Genomic DNA, 18,158 nt, shown 5'->3' with positions numbered 1-18,158 from the left:
TCATACCCTTAGCTCCAAGATTAGAAGAGTTACTTACCTCGAACTAGCCGAATCCAATGTCGATCAATCTCAACAATGCTTCCAAAAATTCCATTCTATGCGTAACCACTTCCGAACGGCTCAAATCCAGTCACAATTAATTTGATTCAGTCAAACCAAATTATAGGAATTTATTCCATATCAAAATACTAATTTTTCCACAAAATCCGAAATTACACTCAAAAATCGCCCATGGAGCCCACGTCTCGGAACCTGACGAAAGTTACAAAATATTAACTCCTATCCAACCATGAGTCCAACCATACAAATTTCACCAAATTCCGACATCAACTCGACCCTCAAATCTTCAATTGAAGTCTTTGACGATTTCTACCATTTTCAACCCAATCTTTACCCATTTGAACTCAAAACTCTTTCTATAAACCTTATTGATATGTATAAATAATACTCTTACACCCAAGAATCATACTCTTAACCACCCATCATTACCCGAACTCGAAATTGAAGATTAGGGGTTAGAACCTTACCTTTTTGATGAAGAACTTGAGGGATTTCTCGTTGGATTTCTCGTTGGATTTCAAGGCTTGGACAAGAATTTGATGAACAAGACACTTTATCTACTTTCTCTCTCTAGAACAATCTCACTTCTCTCTAAAATCATCAGATAATTGCCCCAAAAATAATCCCCAAAGCCTATTTATTAAAATGGGGTCGAGTTATGAAAATAGAAAAATTAACCCTCCGAAAGCAGGTCTGCGATCGCATAATGAACCGCAGAATGGGCATGCGGGCCGCAAAATTGATCGCAAAATCGGTGCCCAGAACTGGGCTTTTCTGGTCCATTCTGCGATCATTTTGCGGTCGCAAAAGCAGTTTTGCGATCGCATAATTGGTCGCAAAATTGTATTTTTCCAGCCTTTGGTACTTTGGTCATAACTTCTTGTAGGAATGTCCAAATAACGAATGGTTTGAAGCGTTAGAAACTAGAGTCAAAGATATTTCATTTGATAGGTAATACACCATATCATACTTCGTGTCTTGAGAGTTATTCTCATTTGAAGCTAGGTCTTGTGCGAACTCACTTGACTTATAAAATTTCCAACTTCTACATTCGATGCCGAAACCTATCGAATCTAGTCCGATTGACCCCAAATTTTGCACACAAGTCAGAAATGACATAACGAACCTATTCCAATTTTCGGAATCAGATTCCGAACTCGATATCAAAAACTCAACCCCCCGGTCAAACTTTCCAAAAATTCAACTTTCGCCATTTCAAGCCTAATTCAACTACGAACCTCCAAATAATTTTCCGAACATGCTCCTAAGTCTAAAATCACCATACGAAGCTATTAGAATCATCAAAACTCCATTTCGGGGTCGTTTACATATAAGTCGACATCCGATCACTATTTTAACTTAAGTTTTCAATTATGAGACTAAGTGTCTCATTTCACTCCGAAATCCTTCCGGACCCAAACCAACTAACCCGATAAGTCATAAATCAACTGTAAGGCATACATTGAGCAGTAGATGGGGGAACAAGGTTATAATACTCAAAACGACCGGCCGGGTCGTTACGTTCTCCCCCACTTAAACATATGTTCGTCCTCGAACGTGCCATGAGTTGTTTCCAAGCCACCACATCACTGTTCCATCTTACCACGCATGTACCCGGGGTGATCCCACGCCACCCTATTCCGTGTAAATTGTATAGGCCTGACAGCATAACATAATTAAAAATCATTACTTCAACCTTAGCCCATAAACCTTGGAATTCAATTTCCAACATTCAGAATTTCTTTTCAAGACCTGAATCTCACATCAACACACTGTATGAGTCTGAACAAGCTGTATTGAGCCATAACCATAACCCCATATATAATCACTTAACATACTACACAACTCGTATGCTCGCAGCACCATTTTCTATTACATTAACTACTCTAAAGTAACCCGGTAAAAGTATTAAACCCCATATCAAATAAAACCTCGTTCTAAAACCTTTGCACACTGCTGATGATGGAAGAAACATGCAGAAATCTCAAGACCCCTTATCAGATCAACATGTAATGGAGCTCTCTCGCCCCAACCAGAACCATAATTACTTTCTAAGCCGAATTTCAATATTATCTTCCCGAATATACCGTTTCAAACCTGATAGTACTCATTCTAGGTCCAATGACCTTATATTATTAAACACAACTATCCCATGGACACGCCACATCAATATAGATCCAGCCACCACTGCGCAATCCGTGTACCCAAATATGGGAGATGTCTCAAGGAAGAGAACCATATTGCAAGTTCAACAAGCACCACCACAACCACAATGTTACAACCAACTCCTCAAATTTTGCAATGATGATAACCATAGGCGCATCTGCACAATTGTAGAGGAAGGAAATTAATGAATTAGATAAATTATCATAGAAATAAAATTCCCATACACAGCACGGAAAACTCACGTGCCAATAATATGAATCGCCTGGCATGGTCACAGGCCTCCAGTCCCAGCATATCATACGGGAGCAATTAAACAAGTACACTTGTATATGATAATTAAATAAGATTCTCATGCTCCTGAACTGGTATAAATGCCATAGTGTAAGCATGTGCAAAGTCTGCTATCACACTTCAAATCGGCAATTTAACGCAGAAATAGTAACTACCCCGTTTACTCAGAGAATTAGCCTCTTTGTAACCACAAGTGTAGCCCTGATAGTTCTCAATAAAGGTAAGAACACGAGAAACGTTATAACTTTATGCTTAACAGCCAACTCTAGGCAAATCATCACCTAAGCATTCTTTCGAGTATAAATACCTGCCCCAATGCCCGCACATTGGCTCAAACCTCACATATATGCACACTTATAGCGCATAGCTATCACAAATAATTAACGTAACTAGTGCATCCACTGAGTTAAAATAAAATACTCACCTCAAATAGGCCACAACCCGAAACAATATACTTCTGAGAACTCTCAGTCTCCAAATTCATCGAACACATGAATCACCGTAACTGATCCCAACTCCAGCACTAAAATAACTAACACATCTTCCATTCACGATAATCCCATGAGGAATACTTTCATAATTCTTCCGTGCCACATAGCAATAATTTGAATATCAATAGTCTATCAACCATGTGAGTACTGCAATACCGATGAACATCCGTAAGTCAAAACACAACGCGCCTTCTGAACTGCGCACCCTTCTTAGGAATTAACAAGCAGTTATAACACTCATCGAAATATCTGAAACTGACCATGCTGTCCAACATTCGTTATCTTCTCTTCAAGAATGAACTGTCTCCCTGTACATATAAATCCTAATCCCGCACAACACACCACATTTATTATGCCATCATGTGAAAAGCACAAGAATCGTATTATCAACTTTGAGTCACCAACAATTTACATACCCTATTAGTTAGAAACCATTCCCTTGCTTCTTTCCAAGAGGAAATCACAATACACAACACGTTCTCCACACCGGTAGAAAAGTATCCGATTCAAATCATGGTAGAAACGATCATGAACACTTTGAAATCCATCTGCACATAACCAAGCTATTAGAACTAAATTCCTCTAAGTCGACCAAACCATGTAGGTCACCAAAACCCAAGAATATTGTCACCAAAACATCTGTAAAGTCTTACCACGTCGTAATTACCTAAAGGACCGATCCTACCATTACCATACTGGTCTAGCCTACTACCCAATTGTCCTATTTCTCCGAGTCCCTTCTGAATTTGCCTTCCGATTGGTACTTCTCCTTGCTAAAATACCACGATCTTTAGCCACACTCACCCCACAAACCTTAGCATAGAACCACAACGCCCTACGGCCCTTAAGCAACTGTGTTCTTCTTAAACACCTCCATAAATACCACATCTGTAACACTCTCTCCAAAAATACCTTATGTGAATTTAAAATTGTTCTTCTTACCTTCCTTGTACTGAAATATAGAGTCCCTAGTCATACAGTATTTTCGCAAGTCCAGTCGCCATTAAATGCAAATCTCAGATTTTATCCATACCCAAGTCCGGAAACATTCTCAATTGCTATATATGATCCTCGAACCTATTGGACTTTCTCGAGAGTCTCCCCCTTTGTTCAAATCCAAATTACACCGCCCAAATGGGCCAAGAAACACCTGTCTCAATAGCACAACAACACTCAAAGAATTAACTCTACTTTTTAATACCACCGATCAATTTCATACTCCGTGGGTACTACATCATTCACAATTAACAACTCACTCATCCCATGCTTTTTTTTACTCATAAAGTGCAATATAACCCGTATGCAGAAATTTCCTTACTAGAGTCATTCTCGAACTCCACCTTTGCAAGTCGTAACTGATTCCCAAGTAAACCTCATACAAAAACAAAATATTGACACATACCCATGAACTGATTTGTCCATAACAGACTCCCCCACTTGGCTCAAAGCCATAGCTTAAAACACTCCATAACTCACAATACCCATACTTATTTACTGTCACAATACTGCAGTCGGTCCAACAAAAATTATTTTCAAGCTCATGTAACACCAACCATAAAATACCTCAATCATCTGCTAAGTTCGCATTCATTCTCTCAACACTCAAGTCAACTTTCTCAACCAGATTCAAATTTATATCTCAACACATACACCCCGCTGGTAGCAAAGAAACTCTCCATTCACATTATAAGGAAAACACCTACGTAGATTATTCGCAGGGGATAACCCACCTCCTTAGCCTTAAATTGGTATCTTGTTATACCCATTCGCAATTACAATTACTATGAAATCACTTAAACTTTCTGAGTCCAAGCTCATTTACCAGACCTGAGAATTTAATTTATCCCAAATTTTAACAACGTGAAAGATCCTTCAAAACATTCATACTCAAGACTGTACGTCACATCAAATCAAAAATCAAGCACTCCCAATGGCATTTCCTTTACATTTCAAGGAAACACTTCTTGTCATATTCAAGTCATCTTACCACATCCCGCTGTCACATCATACCCATCACACAGCCATTCCACCGCTCATCGAGCCACAAATTCCATTCGTAGGGTCATTACCAGACATATGAGTCCAATTATACAAGTTACAACAGAAACTACCGAGCTTAAGCTGCGGTCTAACCATGGCCTCAAGTCCTCCAGACTGGCCCATCACCAAAACACAGAATACACATCTCGTACATCATCCTTGAAATCACAAGCCGGCGATACACAGCTGATACTGAGCGCTCATGTGTGCATACGAATGCGTGGGAGAAATTCAAAGAGTTATATTTCAAGATAAATCAATTCCGCACGATAAAGAAAGAAAGATGGAAAATTATCCTAAATGCCCTGTAGCCTCTCGAATATAGGTATGGACGTCATCATACCGATCCGCAAGACTCTACTAGACTTGCTCATGATTTGTAAAACCTATGAACCTAGTGCTCTGATACCACCCTGTCACGTCCCAAATCCAACTAGTCGTGATGGCACCTAACCCAACCCGTTAGGTAAGCCAATTACCAACTATCTGATTTTAATGAAATTAATGAGGTAATTTATTTAAAGAAAATATCTAAAACCAATACTTTTCCCCAAGAACTGGTAGTACAAATTATGAGCTTCTAAGAATAGAGTTTACAAAGCGGGTATGAAATAAATACATCATCTGATTGAAAAGTACATAAACGGAGTTTTGTGAATCTAAGGCTACCATGAACAAGAGGTAGCTACAACCGGAACACAGATACATCTTCCAACCCAGCTCCCATCGACCACAGTAACATTAGCAGCCAACATCTGCACGCAAGGTGCAGAAGTGTAGTATCAGTACAACCGACCCCATGTACTGAGTGAGTAACAAACCTAACCTTAGGTTGAAAGCAGTGACGAGCTTTTACCAAGGTCAGGTCCAAAACCAATAGTCCACAACAATATCCAGAAAACAAATCTCATAACAACAAAAATGAGGCATCATAATGAATAACTCAATAATAAAATGCTTAGTTCGTTCACAGTTCCGGAAAAATAAACATTTTTCATTTCAAATATAATAGTAAAACTCAATTCTTTTCACTAAAATCACCAAAATATGAGTAAGTCTAAAAACTGTGATTTTCCCAAAATCCTTTCAATAATAAATGGGATATTCCATTTTCTTTCCAAATAACCCATATAAAACAATTGCATCACTATGCCCATCTGTCAACATGTGTGAAAAATCATGAATGATGTGATACTGTACAGCGTGAGGAAAATTCCATCTCTATGCCTGTATGTCATGTGTGCATGTCAATGCGATGCAACTCAGTGATAAAATCATATGCATACTCTCAGAGTATCATTTCACTCAGTCCTCCCAATCACTCAGTCCTCCCAGTCACTCAGTCCTCACAGTCACTCAGTCATCATAGTCACTCATGCCTCACAGTCACTCAATCCTTCCAAATCACTCAGCACTCGCACCGGCACTCGCACTCAGTAGATACCTGCGCTCACTGGGGTGTGTACAGACTCCGGAGGGGCTCCTTCAGCCTTAGCGCTATAATTTGCATGGTCAACTCACGTGCTTCATGGATAACTCACGCATTATAGTATCGACATATGTATCCGCACGGACAATCACGTGCTATAATAAAGCCAATATGGCCTTCTGCGGCGTGCACCCTTATCCCAAAATCCGAAATTACACTCAAAAATTTCCTGTGGGGCCAACGTCTCGGAACCCGATGAAAGTTACAAAATATTAACGCCCATCCAACTCTGAGTCCAACATTCACCAAATTCTGACATCAACTCGATCCTCAATCTTCAATTGAAGTCTTTGAAGATTTCTACCATTTTCAACCCAATCTTTACTCATTTGAACTCAAGACTCTTTCCATAAACCTTATTGATATTTATAAATAATACTCTTACACCCAAGAATCATACTCTTAACCACCAATCATTACCCGAACTCGAAATTGAAGATTAGGGGTTAGAATCTTACCTCTTTGATGAAGAACTTGAGGGATTTCTTATTGGATTTCAAGGCTTGGACAAGACACTTCATCTACTTCCTCTCTCTAGAACACTCTCACTTCTCTCTAAAATCATCAGATAATTTCCCCAAAATAAGCCCCAAAGCCTATTTATTAAAATGGGGTCGGGTTATGAAAATAGGAAAATTAACCCTCCGAAAGCAGGTATGCGGTCGCATAATGGACCGCAAAATGGGTATGCGGGCCGCAAAATTGATCGCAAAATCAGTGCCCAAAACTGAGTTCTTCTGGTCCATTCTGCGACCAGTTTGCCGTCGCAGAAGAAGTTTTGTGATCACATATCTGTTTTGCGATCGCATACTTTGTCGCAAAATTGCATTTTTCCAGCCTTTGGTACATAGGACATAACGTCTTGTAGGAATGTCCAAATGATAAACGGCTTGAAGCGTTAGAAACTAAACTCAAAGCTCTTTTATTTTATAGGTAATAAACCATATAACACTTCGTGTCCTGAGAAGTATGCTCATTTGAAGTTAGGTCTTGTGCGAACTCACTTGACTTTAGTCTATTATGAAATTTCCAACTTCTACATTCGATGCCGAAACCTATCGAATCAAGTCCGATTGACCTCAAATGTTGCACACAAGTCATAAATGACATAAAAGACCTATCACAATTTCCGGAGTCGGATTCCGACCTCGATATCGAAAAGTCAACCCCCGGATCAAACTTTTCCAAAAATTCAACTTTTGCCATTTTAAGCCTAATTCTACTACGGACCTCAAAATAATTTTCCGAACATGCTCCTAAGTCCAAAATCATCATACGGAGCTATTGAATCATCAAAACTCCATTCTGGGGTCGTTTACATATAAGTCAACATCCGGTCACTAGTTTAACTTAAGTTTTCAATTATGAGACTAAGTGTCTCATTTCACTTCGAAATCCTTTTGGACCCAAACCAACTAGCCCGATAAGTCATAAATCAACTATAAGGCATACATTGAGCAGTAAATGGGGGAAAGGGGTTATAATACTCAAAATGACAGGCCGGGTCGTTACACATACCTCAGTCTTTCTTGATATTTGTTGATACACTATGTTATCTTTTTTTGGGCTGATCTTTGTGATTTCTGAGAGCTCGAGAGACTAGAGAGGTTGAGGACTGAGTAAGGCCGAGGGCCTATTGGTGAGGTAAGGATATTATGGCACGTGATTTGTCCGTGCAGGATATTATAGCACATGAGTTGTCCGTGCAGTACGTGAGTTATCCGTGTGGATTATGGAACTTGGGCTATGGGAGCCCCTTCGGAGTCTGTACACCCCCAGTGAGCGCGGGTATCCATTAAGTGTGAGTGCTGAGAGCTACAAGCCGAGTGGTTGAGTTGCTGCTGAGCTCTGGCTAAATGCTCCAAAGCCGCTTCTACGGCCACAAGCTCTCTTCTGCGGGTTCCCACCTGCGGCCATAAGCTCGCATGTGAGAGCACACCAGAACTGGTGCACCAGCAGCCCTTCTCAATCCTAACTCAGCACCCGTAGTACCACCAGTTGCTCCAGCTCAAGAGCAGATTCCCGATATAGCTGAGCCGATAGGATCAACTCAGGCCCCAGCTGTGCCCATTGAGATTCCAGGCTTTCTGGAGACTTTGGCCCATATATTGACAGCTTGCACTGGTCTGGCTCAGGTGGTTTCAGCTCAGTCCACACCTGCCACTTCTCAGGACGGGAAGGGGGGGGGGGTTACTCATACCCCTGTTGCTCGTACTCCAAACCAGGTAGTATAGGGACTTCAGATACCGGGGGCACTACCAGCCCAGCAGGCTGCAGCTGCTCAAGCCCCGGTAATTCTTGTTATGGCAGATGATGAGCAGAGGAGACTTGAGAGATTTGAAAGGCTTCGACCTCCACCTTTTAGCGATGTCGAGTCAGAGGATGCTCAGGGTTTTCTAGATAAGTGTCAACAGATGCTTCAGACATCGGGTATTCTAGAAACCAATGGGGTCTCATTCACTTCTTTTCAGTTTTCTGGGGATGCCTTCAGATGGTGGGAGGCTTACGAGAGATGTAGGTCGGTCGGTGCAGCACCCCTTAACTGGAAGCAGTTCTACGGTCTATTCCTGGATAAGTTCTTACCTCAGTCCCGCAGAGAGGATCTGCACATGCAGTTCGAGTAGCTTCGTCAGGGTGATATGTCTGTGACACAGTATGAGATGAGATTTTTAGAATTAGCCCGTCATGCTATCTGGTTTATTACCATAGATAGAGAAAGGATCAGGAGGTTCATAGATGGCCTCACTTTTCAGCTACGATTACTCATGACCAGAGAGAGAGTGTCTGGTGCTACTTTTGATGAGGTTGTCGACATTTCTTAGTCAGATTGAGATGGTTCGTAGCCAAGAGTGGGTTGAGAGGGAGGCTAAGAGGCCTCGTGGTTTAGGTGATTTCAGCGATGTTCCTTCAGGGGGTCAGTTTTACCGCGGTAGGGGCTGTTCTTACAGACGCGCTCAGACGGGTCGTCCAGCTCATCGTGGTGCATCAGCTAGCCACGGTTCTTACAGTGCTCACTCAGGCCAGTCTTTATTTAGTGCACTACCAATGCAGAGTTCTTATCATACCTCATCCTCTTAGGCTTCTACAGGTAATTCTTTGGGTTATCAGGAGCAGCAGTTCCGTCAAAGGAGGGGTTGTTTCGAGTGCGGAGAACTGGGTCATTTCAAGAGAGATTGTCCTAGGTTGTTGAGTGGGTCTCTACAGCAGCATTCTTTAACGACGGCACCAGCACAAACAGTTACACCACCCGCCCAGCCAGCTCGGGGTAGGAGTCAGGCAGCTTGGGGTCGCTCAAGAGGGGGAGGCCGATCAGGGGGCTGTCAGGCCCGATTCTATGCTTTTCCTTCCAGGCCAGATACTATTGCCTCAGATGCAATGATCACAGGTATTGTTTCAGTATACCACAGAGAGGCTTCTATATTATTTGACCCTGGTTCCACTTATTCATATGTATCATCGTATTTTGCTCATTATCTGGTTATGCTCTGTGAGTCCTTAGTTTCACCTGTTTATGTATCTATACCGGTGGGCGATATTATTACTATAGACTGTGTGTATCGGTTGTGTGTGATAACTGTTGGGGAATTGGAGACTAGAGTTGATCTCTTATTACCCGGTATGGTTGATTTTGATGTAATCCTGGGTATGGATTGGTTGTCTCCATGTCATGGTATTCTCGACTGTCACGCAAAAATCGTGATGTTGACAATGCCAGGGTTGTCAAAGGTTGAATGGAGGGGTTCTATAGATTTTGTTCCTAGTAGGGTAATTTCTTATTTGAAGGCCCAACGTATGGTTGGAAAGGGATGCTTGTCATATTTGGCCTTTGTGCGATATGTTGATGCAGATACTCCTATTATTGATTCAGTACTGGTCGTCCGAGACTTTCCGGATATATTTCCTGCAGACCTGCCAGGTATGTCACCCGACAAGGATATTGATTTCGGTATTGACTTAGTTCAGGGCACTCAGCCCATTTCTATTCCTCCGTATCGTATGACACCAGCTTAGTTAAAAGAATTGAAAGAGAAAGTTTAGGAACTCCTTGAAAAGAGGTTTATTAGGCATAGTGTGTTACCTTGGGGTGTACCGGTTCTGTTTGTGAAAAAGAAAGATGGTACTATGCGGATGTGCATTGATTATAGGCAGTTGAACAAAGTTAAAATCAAGAATAAATATCCCTTGCCGCGTATTGATGACTTATTTGATCAGCTTCAGGGAGCGAGGGTGTTCTCCAAAATTGATTTGAGATCTGGGTATCACCAGTTGAAAATTAGGGATTCGGATATTCTGAAGACGGCATTCAGAACTCGTTATGGCCACTATGAATTTCTTGTGATGTCTTTTGGGCTAACCAATGCCCCAACAACATTTATGCATTTGATGAATAGTGTATTCCAGCCATATCTCGATTTATTTGTTGTGATATTTATTGATGATATTCTGGTGTATTTACGTAGCTAGGAGGAGCATGCACAACACTCGCATATTGTATTACAGAGATTGAGAGAGGAGAGACTTTATGCCAAATTTTCTAAGTGTGAGTTCTGGCTTAGTTCGGTGGCATTCTTGGGACATATTGTGTCCAGTGAAGGAATTAAGGTGGATCCGAAGAAAATAGAGGCAGTTCAGAATTGATCCAGGCCATCTTCAATTATTGAGATTCGGAGTTTTCTCGGCTTGGCCGGTTATTATCGTCGCTTCGTTGAGGGATTCTCGTCTATTGCATCGCCTATGACTAAATTGACCCAGAAAAGTGCTCCGTTCAGGTGGTCGGATGAATGTGAAGAGAGCTTTAAGAAGATCAAGACAGCTTTGACTACAACTTCAGTATTGGTTTTGCCTATAAGTTCAAAGTCTTATACTGTGTATTGTGATGTGTCGCGTATTGGTCTCGGCATAGTGCTTATGCAAGACGGTAGTGTGATTGCCTATGCGTTGAGATAGTTAAAGGTACATGAGAAGAATTATCCAGTCCACGATCTTGAGTTAGCAACTATTGTGCATGCCTTAAAAATCTAGCGGCATTACTTGTATGGTGTCCATTGTGAGGTTTATACTGATCACCGAAATCTACAACATCTGTTCAAACAGAAAGATCTGAATTTGTGGCAGCGGAGGTGGTTAGAGTTGCTTAAGGATTATGATATCACCATTCTCTATCATCCCAGAAAGGCCAATATGGCGGCCGATGCCTTGAGTCGTAAGGCGGAGAGTTTGGGCAGCTTAGCATACTTACCAGTAGCAGAGGGGCCTTTAGCCTTGGATGTTCAGGCCTTGGCTAACCAGTTCATTAGATTGAATTGTGTGGTTTCGCAGTCTTCTCTGTATGATCGTATTAGAGAATGTCAGTATGATGACCCATATCTGCTTGTCCTTAAGGACACGGTTCGACACGATGACGCCAAGGAAGTCACTATTGGAGATGACGGTGTATTACGAATGTATGGCAGGCTATGTGTGCCTAATGTAGATGGTTTGTGTGAGTTGATTCTCCAAGAGGCTCACAGTTTGTGGTACTCCATTCATCTAGTTGCCACGAAGATGTATCAGGATTTGAGGCAGCACTATTGGTAGAGGCGAATGAAGAAAGATATAGTTGTATTTGTAGCTCGATGTTTAAATTGTCAATTGGTAAAGTACGAGCATCAGAGACCGAGCGGATTGCTACAGAGACTTGAAATTCCAGAATGGAAGTGGGAGCGTATTACTATGGACTTCGTAGTTGGGCTCCCACAGACCTTGAGAAAGTTTGATGTTGTTTGGGTAATTGTAGATCGGTTGACCAAGTCCGCACACTTTATTCCAGTTAGTACTAATTATTCGTCGGAGCGATTGGCTGGGATTTATATTCGTGAGATTGTTCGCCTACATGGTGTGCCAGTGTCCATCATTTCAGATCGGGGTACACAATTTACCTCATAGTTTTGGAGAGCAGTGCAGTGAGAATTGGGCACACAGGTTCAGTTACGTACAACATTTCACCCTCAAACGAATGAACAGTCCGAGCGCACTATTCAGATATTGGAGGATACATTACACGCTCGTGTCATTGATTTTGGGGGTTCTTGGGATCCATTTCTGCCACTCACAGAGGTTTCTTACAATAACATCTACCAGTCAAGTATTCACATGGCTCCGTATGAGGCTTTGTATGGGAGACGGTGCCGGTATCCGGTGGGTTGGTTTGAGTCGGGTGAGGCTAGGCTATTGGTTAGTGACTTGGTTCAGGATGCTTTAGAGAAGGTCAAAATGATTCAGGAACGGCTTCGCACGACACAGTCTAGACAGAAGAGTTATGCTGACAGGAAGGTTCGTCATGTTGTTCACATGGTTAGGGAGAAGGTTCTGTTCAAGATTTCACCCATGAAGGGTGTGTTGAGGTTCGGGAAGAAGGGCAAGTTGAGTCCTCGGTATATTTGGCCTTTTGAGATATTTAAGAAGATTTGAGAGGTGGCTTATGAACTTTCTTTGCCACCTAGTTTCAAGTGGGGGAGAATGTAACGACCCAACCTGTCATTTTGAGTATTATAACCCTGTACCCCCATTTACTACTCAATTAATGCTTTATAGTTGTTTTATGACTTGCCGGGGGAGTTGGTTTGGGTCCGGAAGGAGTTCGGAGTGAAATGAGACACTTAGTCTCATAATTGAAAATTTAAGTTAGAAAAGTTGACCGGATGCGGATTTATGTATAAACGACCTTGGATTCGAATCCTGATAATTCCAACAGCCCCGTATGGTGATGTTGGACTTATAAGCGTGTCCAGAAAATTATTTGGAGGTCCGTAGTGGAATTAGGCTTGAAATGGCAAAAGTCGAAATTTTAGAAAGTTTGACTGGGGGGTTGACTTTTTGTTATCGGGGTCGAAATCCGATTTTGAAAATTGGACTACTTACGTTATGTCATTTATGACTTGTGTGCAAAATTTGAGGTCAATCGGACCTGATTTGATTCGTGGTTTTAGCGTTGTTTGAGGTGATTTGAGGGTTCAACTAAGTTCGTATGGTATTTTAGGACTTGATGGTATGTTTGGTTGATGTACCGGGGGGCTCGGGTGAGTTCTGGGGGGTTAACAGATCATGTTTGGCCTTGGTGAGATTGGTGATATGTGTTGCCTTCTTCTTCTTGTTTTCTTATATGCGATCACATAGGTCCATCCGCTATCGCGTAAGCTTATTTGGGGCAGTGATATTTTTGTTCTATGCGGCCGCAGAGGAAGGAACACGATTGCGTACGTGTATTAAGCTGTGCTTCGCGAATACGTAGATGAGGTCGCGTTTGCGTAGAAGGATTTGAGCAATAGATGAGCGGAGGAAATTGCTCTACGCGATCGCATGGGTCTGAACGCGTTCGCGTAGGTTTGAGAGGCAGTGGTCCACGATTGCGTGAGTGTTTTCGCGTAAGCATAGGGTAAAATGTATGGGCAGTCTTCTTTGTGCTTCGTGATCGTGAGGCCATTTCCGCGATCGCGATTAAGAAAATCTGGGCAGACAGTGTTAAATCCAAAATCGAGGGTTTGAGCCCATTTTTCACATTTTGAGCTAGAGATCACAGATTTGGGCGATTCTTGAAGGGATTTTCGCGGAGTTGATTGAGTTAAGTGTTTATTACTTGGTTTTCATTAAATCCCATGATTATATCTTTTAATTTATCAATTAATTTGTGATTTGGAGTAGAAAATTGGGGAAGAAGATGAAGTGTTCTTGAGTTAGATTTTTGGGGTTTTGAATGGGATTTTGTTATCGGATTGGAATAAAATTGGTATGGTTAGACTCGTGGTTGAATGGGCTTTCGAATTTTGTAACTTTTGTCGGGTTCCGAGATGTTGGCCCCACGGGCGACGTTTGAGCTAAATTTTGGGTTTTTATGGAAAATTTGTATTTTCATATGGAATTAATTCCAAGAAATTTTATTGACTGAAACGAATTATTTGTCACTATATTCGAGGCATTCAGAGGCCGATTTGCAAGTCAAAGGTATAGCAGAGTAAAGAATTTCACTTTTTGAGGTAAGTAACAGTTTTAAATCTGGTCATGAGGGTATGAAACCCCAAAATTTTGTGTCATGTGGTTATTTTGGAGGTGACACACATGCTAGGTGACGGACGTGTGGGCGTGCACCGAGGGGATTGTGACTTGGTCCATCCCGTGAAACTGTAAAGTTGAATAATTTGTTGTTAGCTACATGCTCTCCATGTGTTGAAGACATTTGACTGTAAATCATGTTAGATATCATACTTAGGCTATGTGATAGTACTGTTGGGACCCACAGAGGCCGCGTACCTGTTGAATTATTTGCTAATTGTTGTCTTGTACTCAGTCATGATTTTACTTGTGTATTATACCTCAGTCTTTCTTTATATTTGTTGATACACTATGCTATGGTTGTTTGGGCTGATCTTTGTGATTTCTGAGAGCCCGCGAGACTAGAGAGGTTGAGGACTGAGTAAGGCCGAGGGCCTGTTGGTGAGGTAAGGATATTATGGCACGTGAGTTGTTCTTGCAGCACGTGAGTTATCCATGTGGATTATGGCGCTTGGGCTGTAGGAGCCCCTCCAAAGTCTGTACACCCCCAGTGAGCGCGGGTACCCATTGAGTGTGAGTGCTGAGGGCTGAGAGCCGAGTGGTTGAGTTGTTACTTTGAGTTGGTTGTAGTCGTACTACACCCTGAACTTCGTGTGCAGATCCAGGTGCTTCTGGACATAGCGGGTGTTGATTCTTTCGTGCAGTTGATCTTCCGGAGATTCAGAGGTAGCTGCCGTGTTTCGCAGACCTTGTCTCTCCTTCCCTATCTCCTTGTTTACTGTATTTTGGTCTTAGACTATTTTAGACCGTATTTGCTAGACTTGGGGAGTGTTCGTATAAGTATTTGTGGGATTCTGTATTGTATTTAATTATTATATTTCTAAACTTAAAAGAAAGTATGGTTTATTGATATTATCGGCTTGCCTAGTATCGAAATAAGCACCATCACGACAGGTTGAGATTTTGGGTCATGACAATTATGTATGGCCTAACGGTCGTTAGCTAGGTCACACATGTATGCATGTGTTATATGTCCTCAAATTAAAAAACCCTTCCCGACGGAATTCAATACTTTGGTCCCCTCCTCCCCTTTTAAGAAATTCTGCCATTAATAGATACCCCAGGATTAGGGTTGTCTAAGGGGAGGGTATTACCCATACCCATATGTATCAGTACCCGTACCGCATTGTACCTATCCGGATTGGGGGTAGGGGTGAGAGATTTGGATAATGGGAGGGTATAGAAAACAAATATCCTTAGTATCAGTCCGGTTAGTACCTTTAAGGTATCGAACCAGTCCGTGACCGTACCTTTAATGTTTTTTTTAAATGTGGTCATTTTTGCACCATTAGCCAACGACTATTTTCTAAAAAGTAGCCGTTGGCAACTTCCAAAAACGGTTATTTTTGCATCCGTAGCCCCCTAACACCCCTACCCCCTAATAGATATTTTTTAACCTCTAAGTTTGTTAAAATACACTTTGCCCTATTTTAAAACTATAAATACCCCATTTCATTCTTTCACTTTTCACACAAAAACCTCATATCTCTCTAATTCTTTATCTCTCTCTATCTCTATAACAATTAATGTTCTAGCAGTCATATTAATTTTTACATTTATTTTTGTTATAGTTGTGTTGCTATTTGTTGTAATTTTGATTATTTATTATTAAAAATGGCTCCTAAACTGGTAAATAAATATGTAATAGATTGACTAAGAATAAGGTTAAGGGGGAGGGAGGGGGGTGATTCTCATTTTGAAACAAATCCTAACCAGTCCGGATTTAGGCGTTACATACAAGAAACGTATATTCCTTCTTTTCAAGATTTTTCTAGAACAACTGTTTGAAATAATGTTTGCGATGATGAAGGAAATGAAGATATGCTAAAATATTGGAAGAGAAGAAACTTTGACCTTCCAAAAATAATTCAAGAAGATGACGATACCTATATTGAAATACTATCTACCGAACGCAGCATCGACGCAGAAGAACAAGTGTTATCAATTTCAAACGAAGAAGCAATATAAGTTATCGAAAAATTTCGTAAATTATAATTTTATTTTAATAAGTATTGAAATAAAAGTATTATTTTTTTTCATCCATTAAAATTTGTTTGTATTTAAATATAATTTTTTATTTTTAATTTAAAATTACCCTTAAATACCGGCACTGCACCCTTACGATTGGTAGGGTACCAGTAAAAGTACCTTTTGTCCCGTACTCTTAAATTCCTTTAAGAAAAATACCATTAAGGAACCCTCCCCTTACCCTTACCGTCCCCGTACGCTTAACCATTAAGAACCAATACCCTCCCCTCAGACATCCCTACTCAGGATCCCCACCACCCGATTGGAATTAATTTTTCAAAAAACACAAGATTCAAGGTATGTTTGAGGCGTAGAACAAGAATCTTACTCGAATTTCGGAAAAGAAAAATCATTAATCCATATTGAATGCGGTTAAAAACACCGATATTAGGATTTTTAGGAATATGTTCCCTATAAATAGAAAGGGACACAATGATAGGGGACATATGATATTTACTTGTAAGAAAACACATTGACTTTATAGAGAGAATCTGGCCATATTGCAAGCATACAAAAATAACCTTTTTACTAAGATTCTTGTCTAAATTTTCCACTTGATATAAGAACAGCAAGAATGTTCAAAAGCCCATCAATCATTCATTATTGTCAGAAAGAATGTCCACAGATCCCACCCCTTTTCGGGTACTCACATGTTCTTATTTACTTAAATGCCATTCATTGTTATTTATACTATTTAATGCTATATTCCACCATTTTGGATCATTGAATATTCTTAGTGTTGCTCACATCAATTCCCATTCGGTTAAATATATATACTATCTGCCACAAAATCGATAATCTTGTCTTTCAGATATTAATATTAGCTAAGATTGACTCTATTTTACTTAAATATAATTGGTTGAACCCGAATCCAAATTTTGGGTCAAACAGTTTGGCACCATCTGTGGGGACATCTTAGCTAATTTTTAAAATTCCATTAAATCTACAACTCACGCGAGTCACTAACCTAACAAATCACAAGATCTTTCTCTTTCTTTGCACTTACGGAAATTTACATGGTAGATAACCAAGGAGATATGACTAAAGTGACAGGTGACTTCCTTGGCAACCTCATGAACACTATCAACGAGAGCTGTTAAATGCTACTGCCAAAGAGAAACACCGGTAGATTCATAGAACAACCATATAGCGAGGAAGTATCCCTACATGCCATACCAAAGACCTTCAAAATGCCGCCATATCTCAAGATATATGATGGAATGACTGACCACGAAGATCATGTGACTCATTCTGTCACCACCGTGAAGGGCAACAACCTCAACAAAGAACAAGTGTCCTCTATTTTGCTGAAGAAATTTGGCGAAACCCTCATGGGAGGAGCATTAACATGGTATTCACAACTACCAACCCGTTCTTAGAAACCTTTGAAAATATGGTCGATCAGTTTGTAACGGTGCATGCATGGGCCAAGAAAGCTGAAATAAGAGTAAACGACATCTTCTCTATCAAGCAGTCCTTGGGAGAGGGACTTAGGGACTTTCTCG

At 40.9% G+C, this 18,158-nt stretch overlaps 1 protein-coding gene across 1 annotated transcript in view; it reads left to right on the top strand.

Moving 5' to 3' along the window:
• Window positions 1-17,753, top strand: part of LOC138893738 (uncharacterized) — a 28,911-nt gene extending 11,158 nt beyond the window's left edge. Inside the window, exons 3-8 of the mRNA XM_070178393.1 lie at window positions 9,360-9,535; window positions 9,626-9,922; window positions 10,037-10,302; window positions 10,385-10,453; window positions 11,857-12,013; window positions 17,677-17,753. Coding sequence (XP_070034494.1) covers window positions 9,360-9,535; window positions 9,626-9,922; window positions 10,037-10,302; window positions 10,385-10,453; window positions 11,857-12,013; window positions 17,677-17,753 — 1,042 coding nt within the window. The remainder of the gene's footprint in view (window positions 1-9,359; window positions 9,536-9,625; window positions 9,923-10,036; window positions 10,303-10,384; window positions 10,454-11,856; window positions 12,014-17,676) is intronic.
• Window positions 17,754-18,158: the final 405 nt, after the last annotated feature.

The sequence above is a fragment of the Nicotiana tomentosiformis genome, chromosome 6 (assembly GCF_000390325.3).
Source record: "Nicotiana tomentosiformis chromosome 6, ASM39032v3, whole genome shotgun sequence".
Classification (NCBI taxonomy): domain Eukaryota; kingdom Viridiplantae; phylum Streptophyta; class Magnoliopsida; order Solanales; family Solanaceae; genus Nicotiana; species Nicotiana tomentosiformis.
Note: the sequence above shows the minus strand (reverse complement) of the source record. Positions and strands in the feature narration are given on the sequence as shown.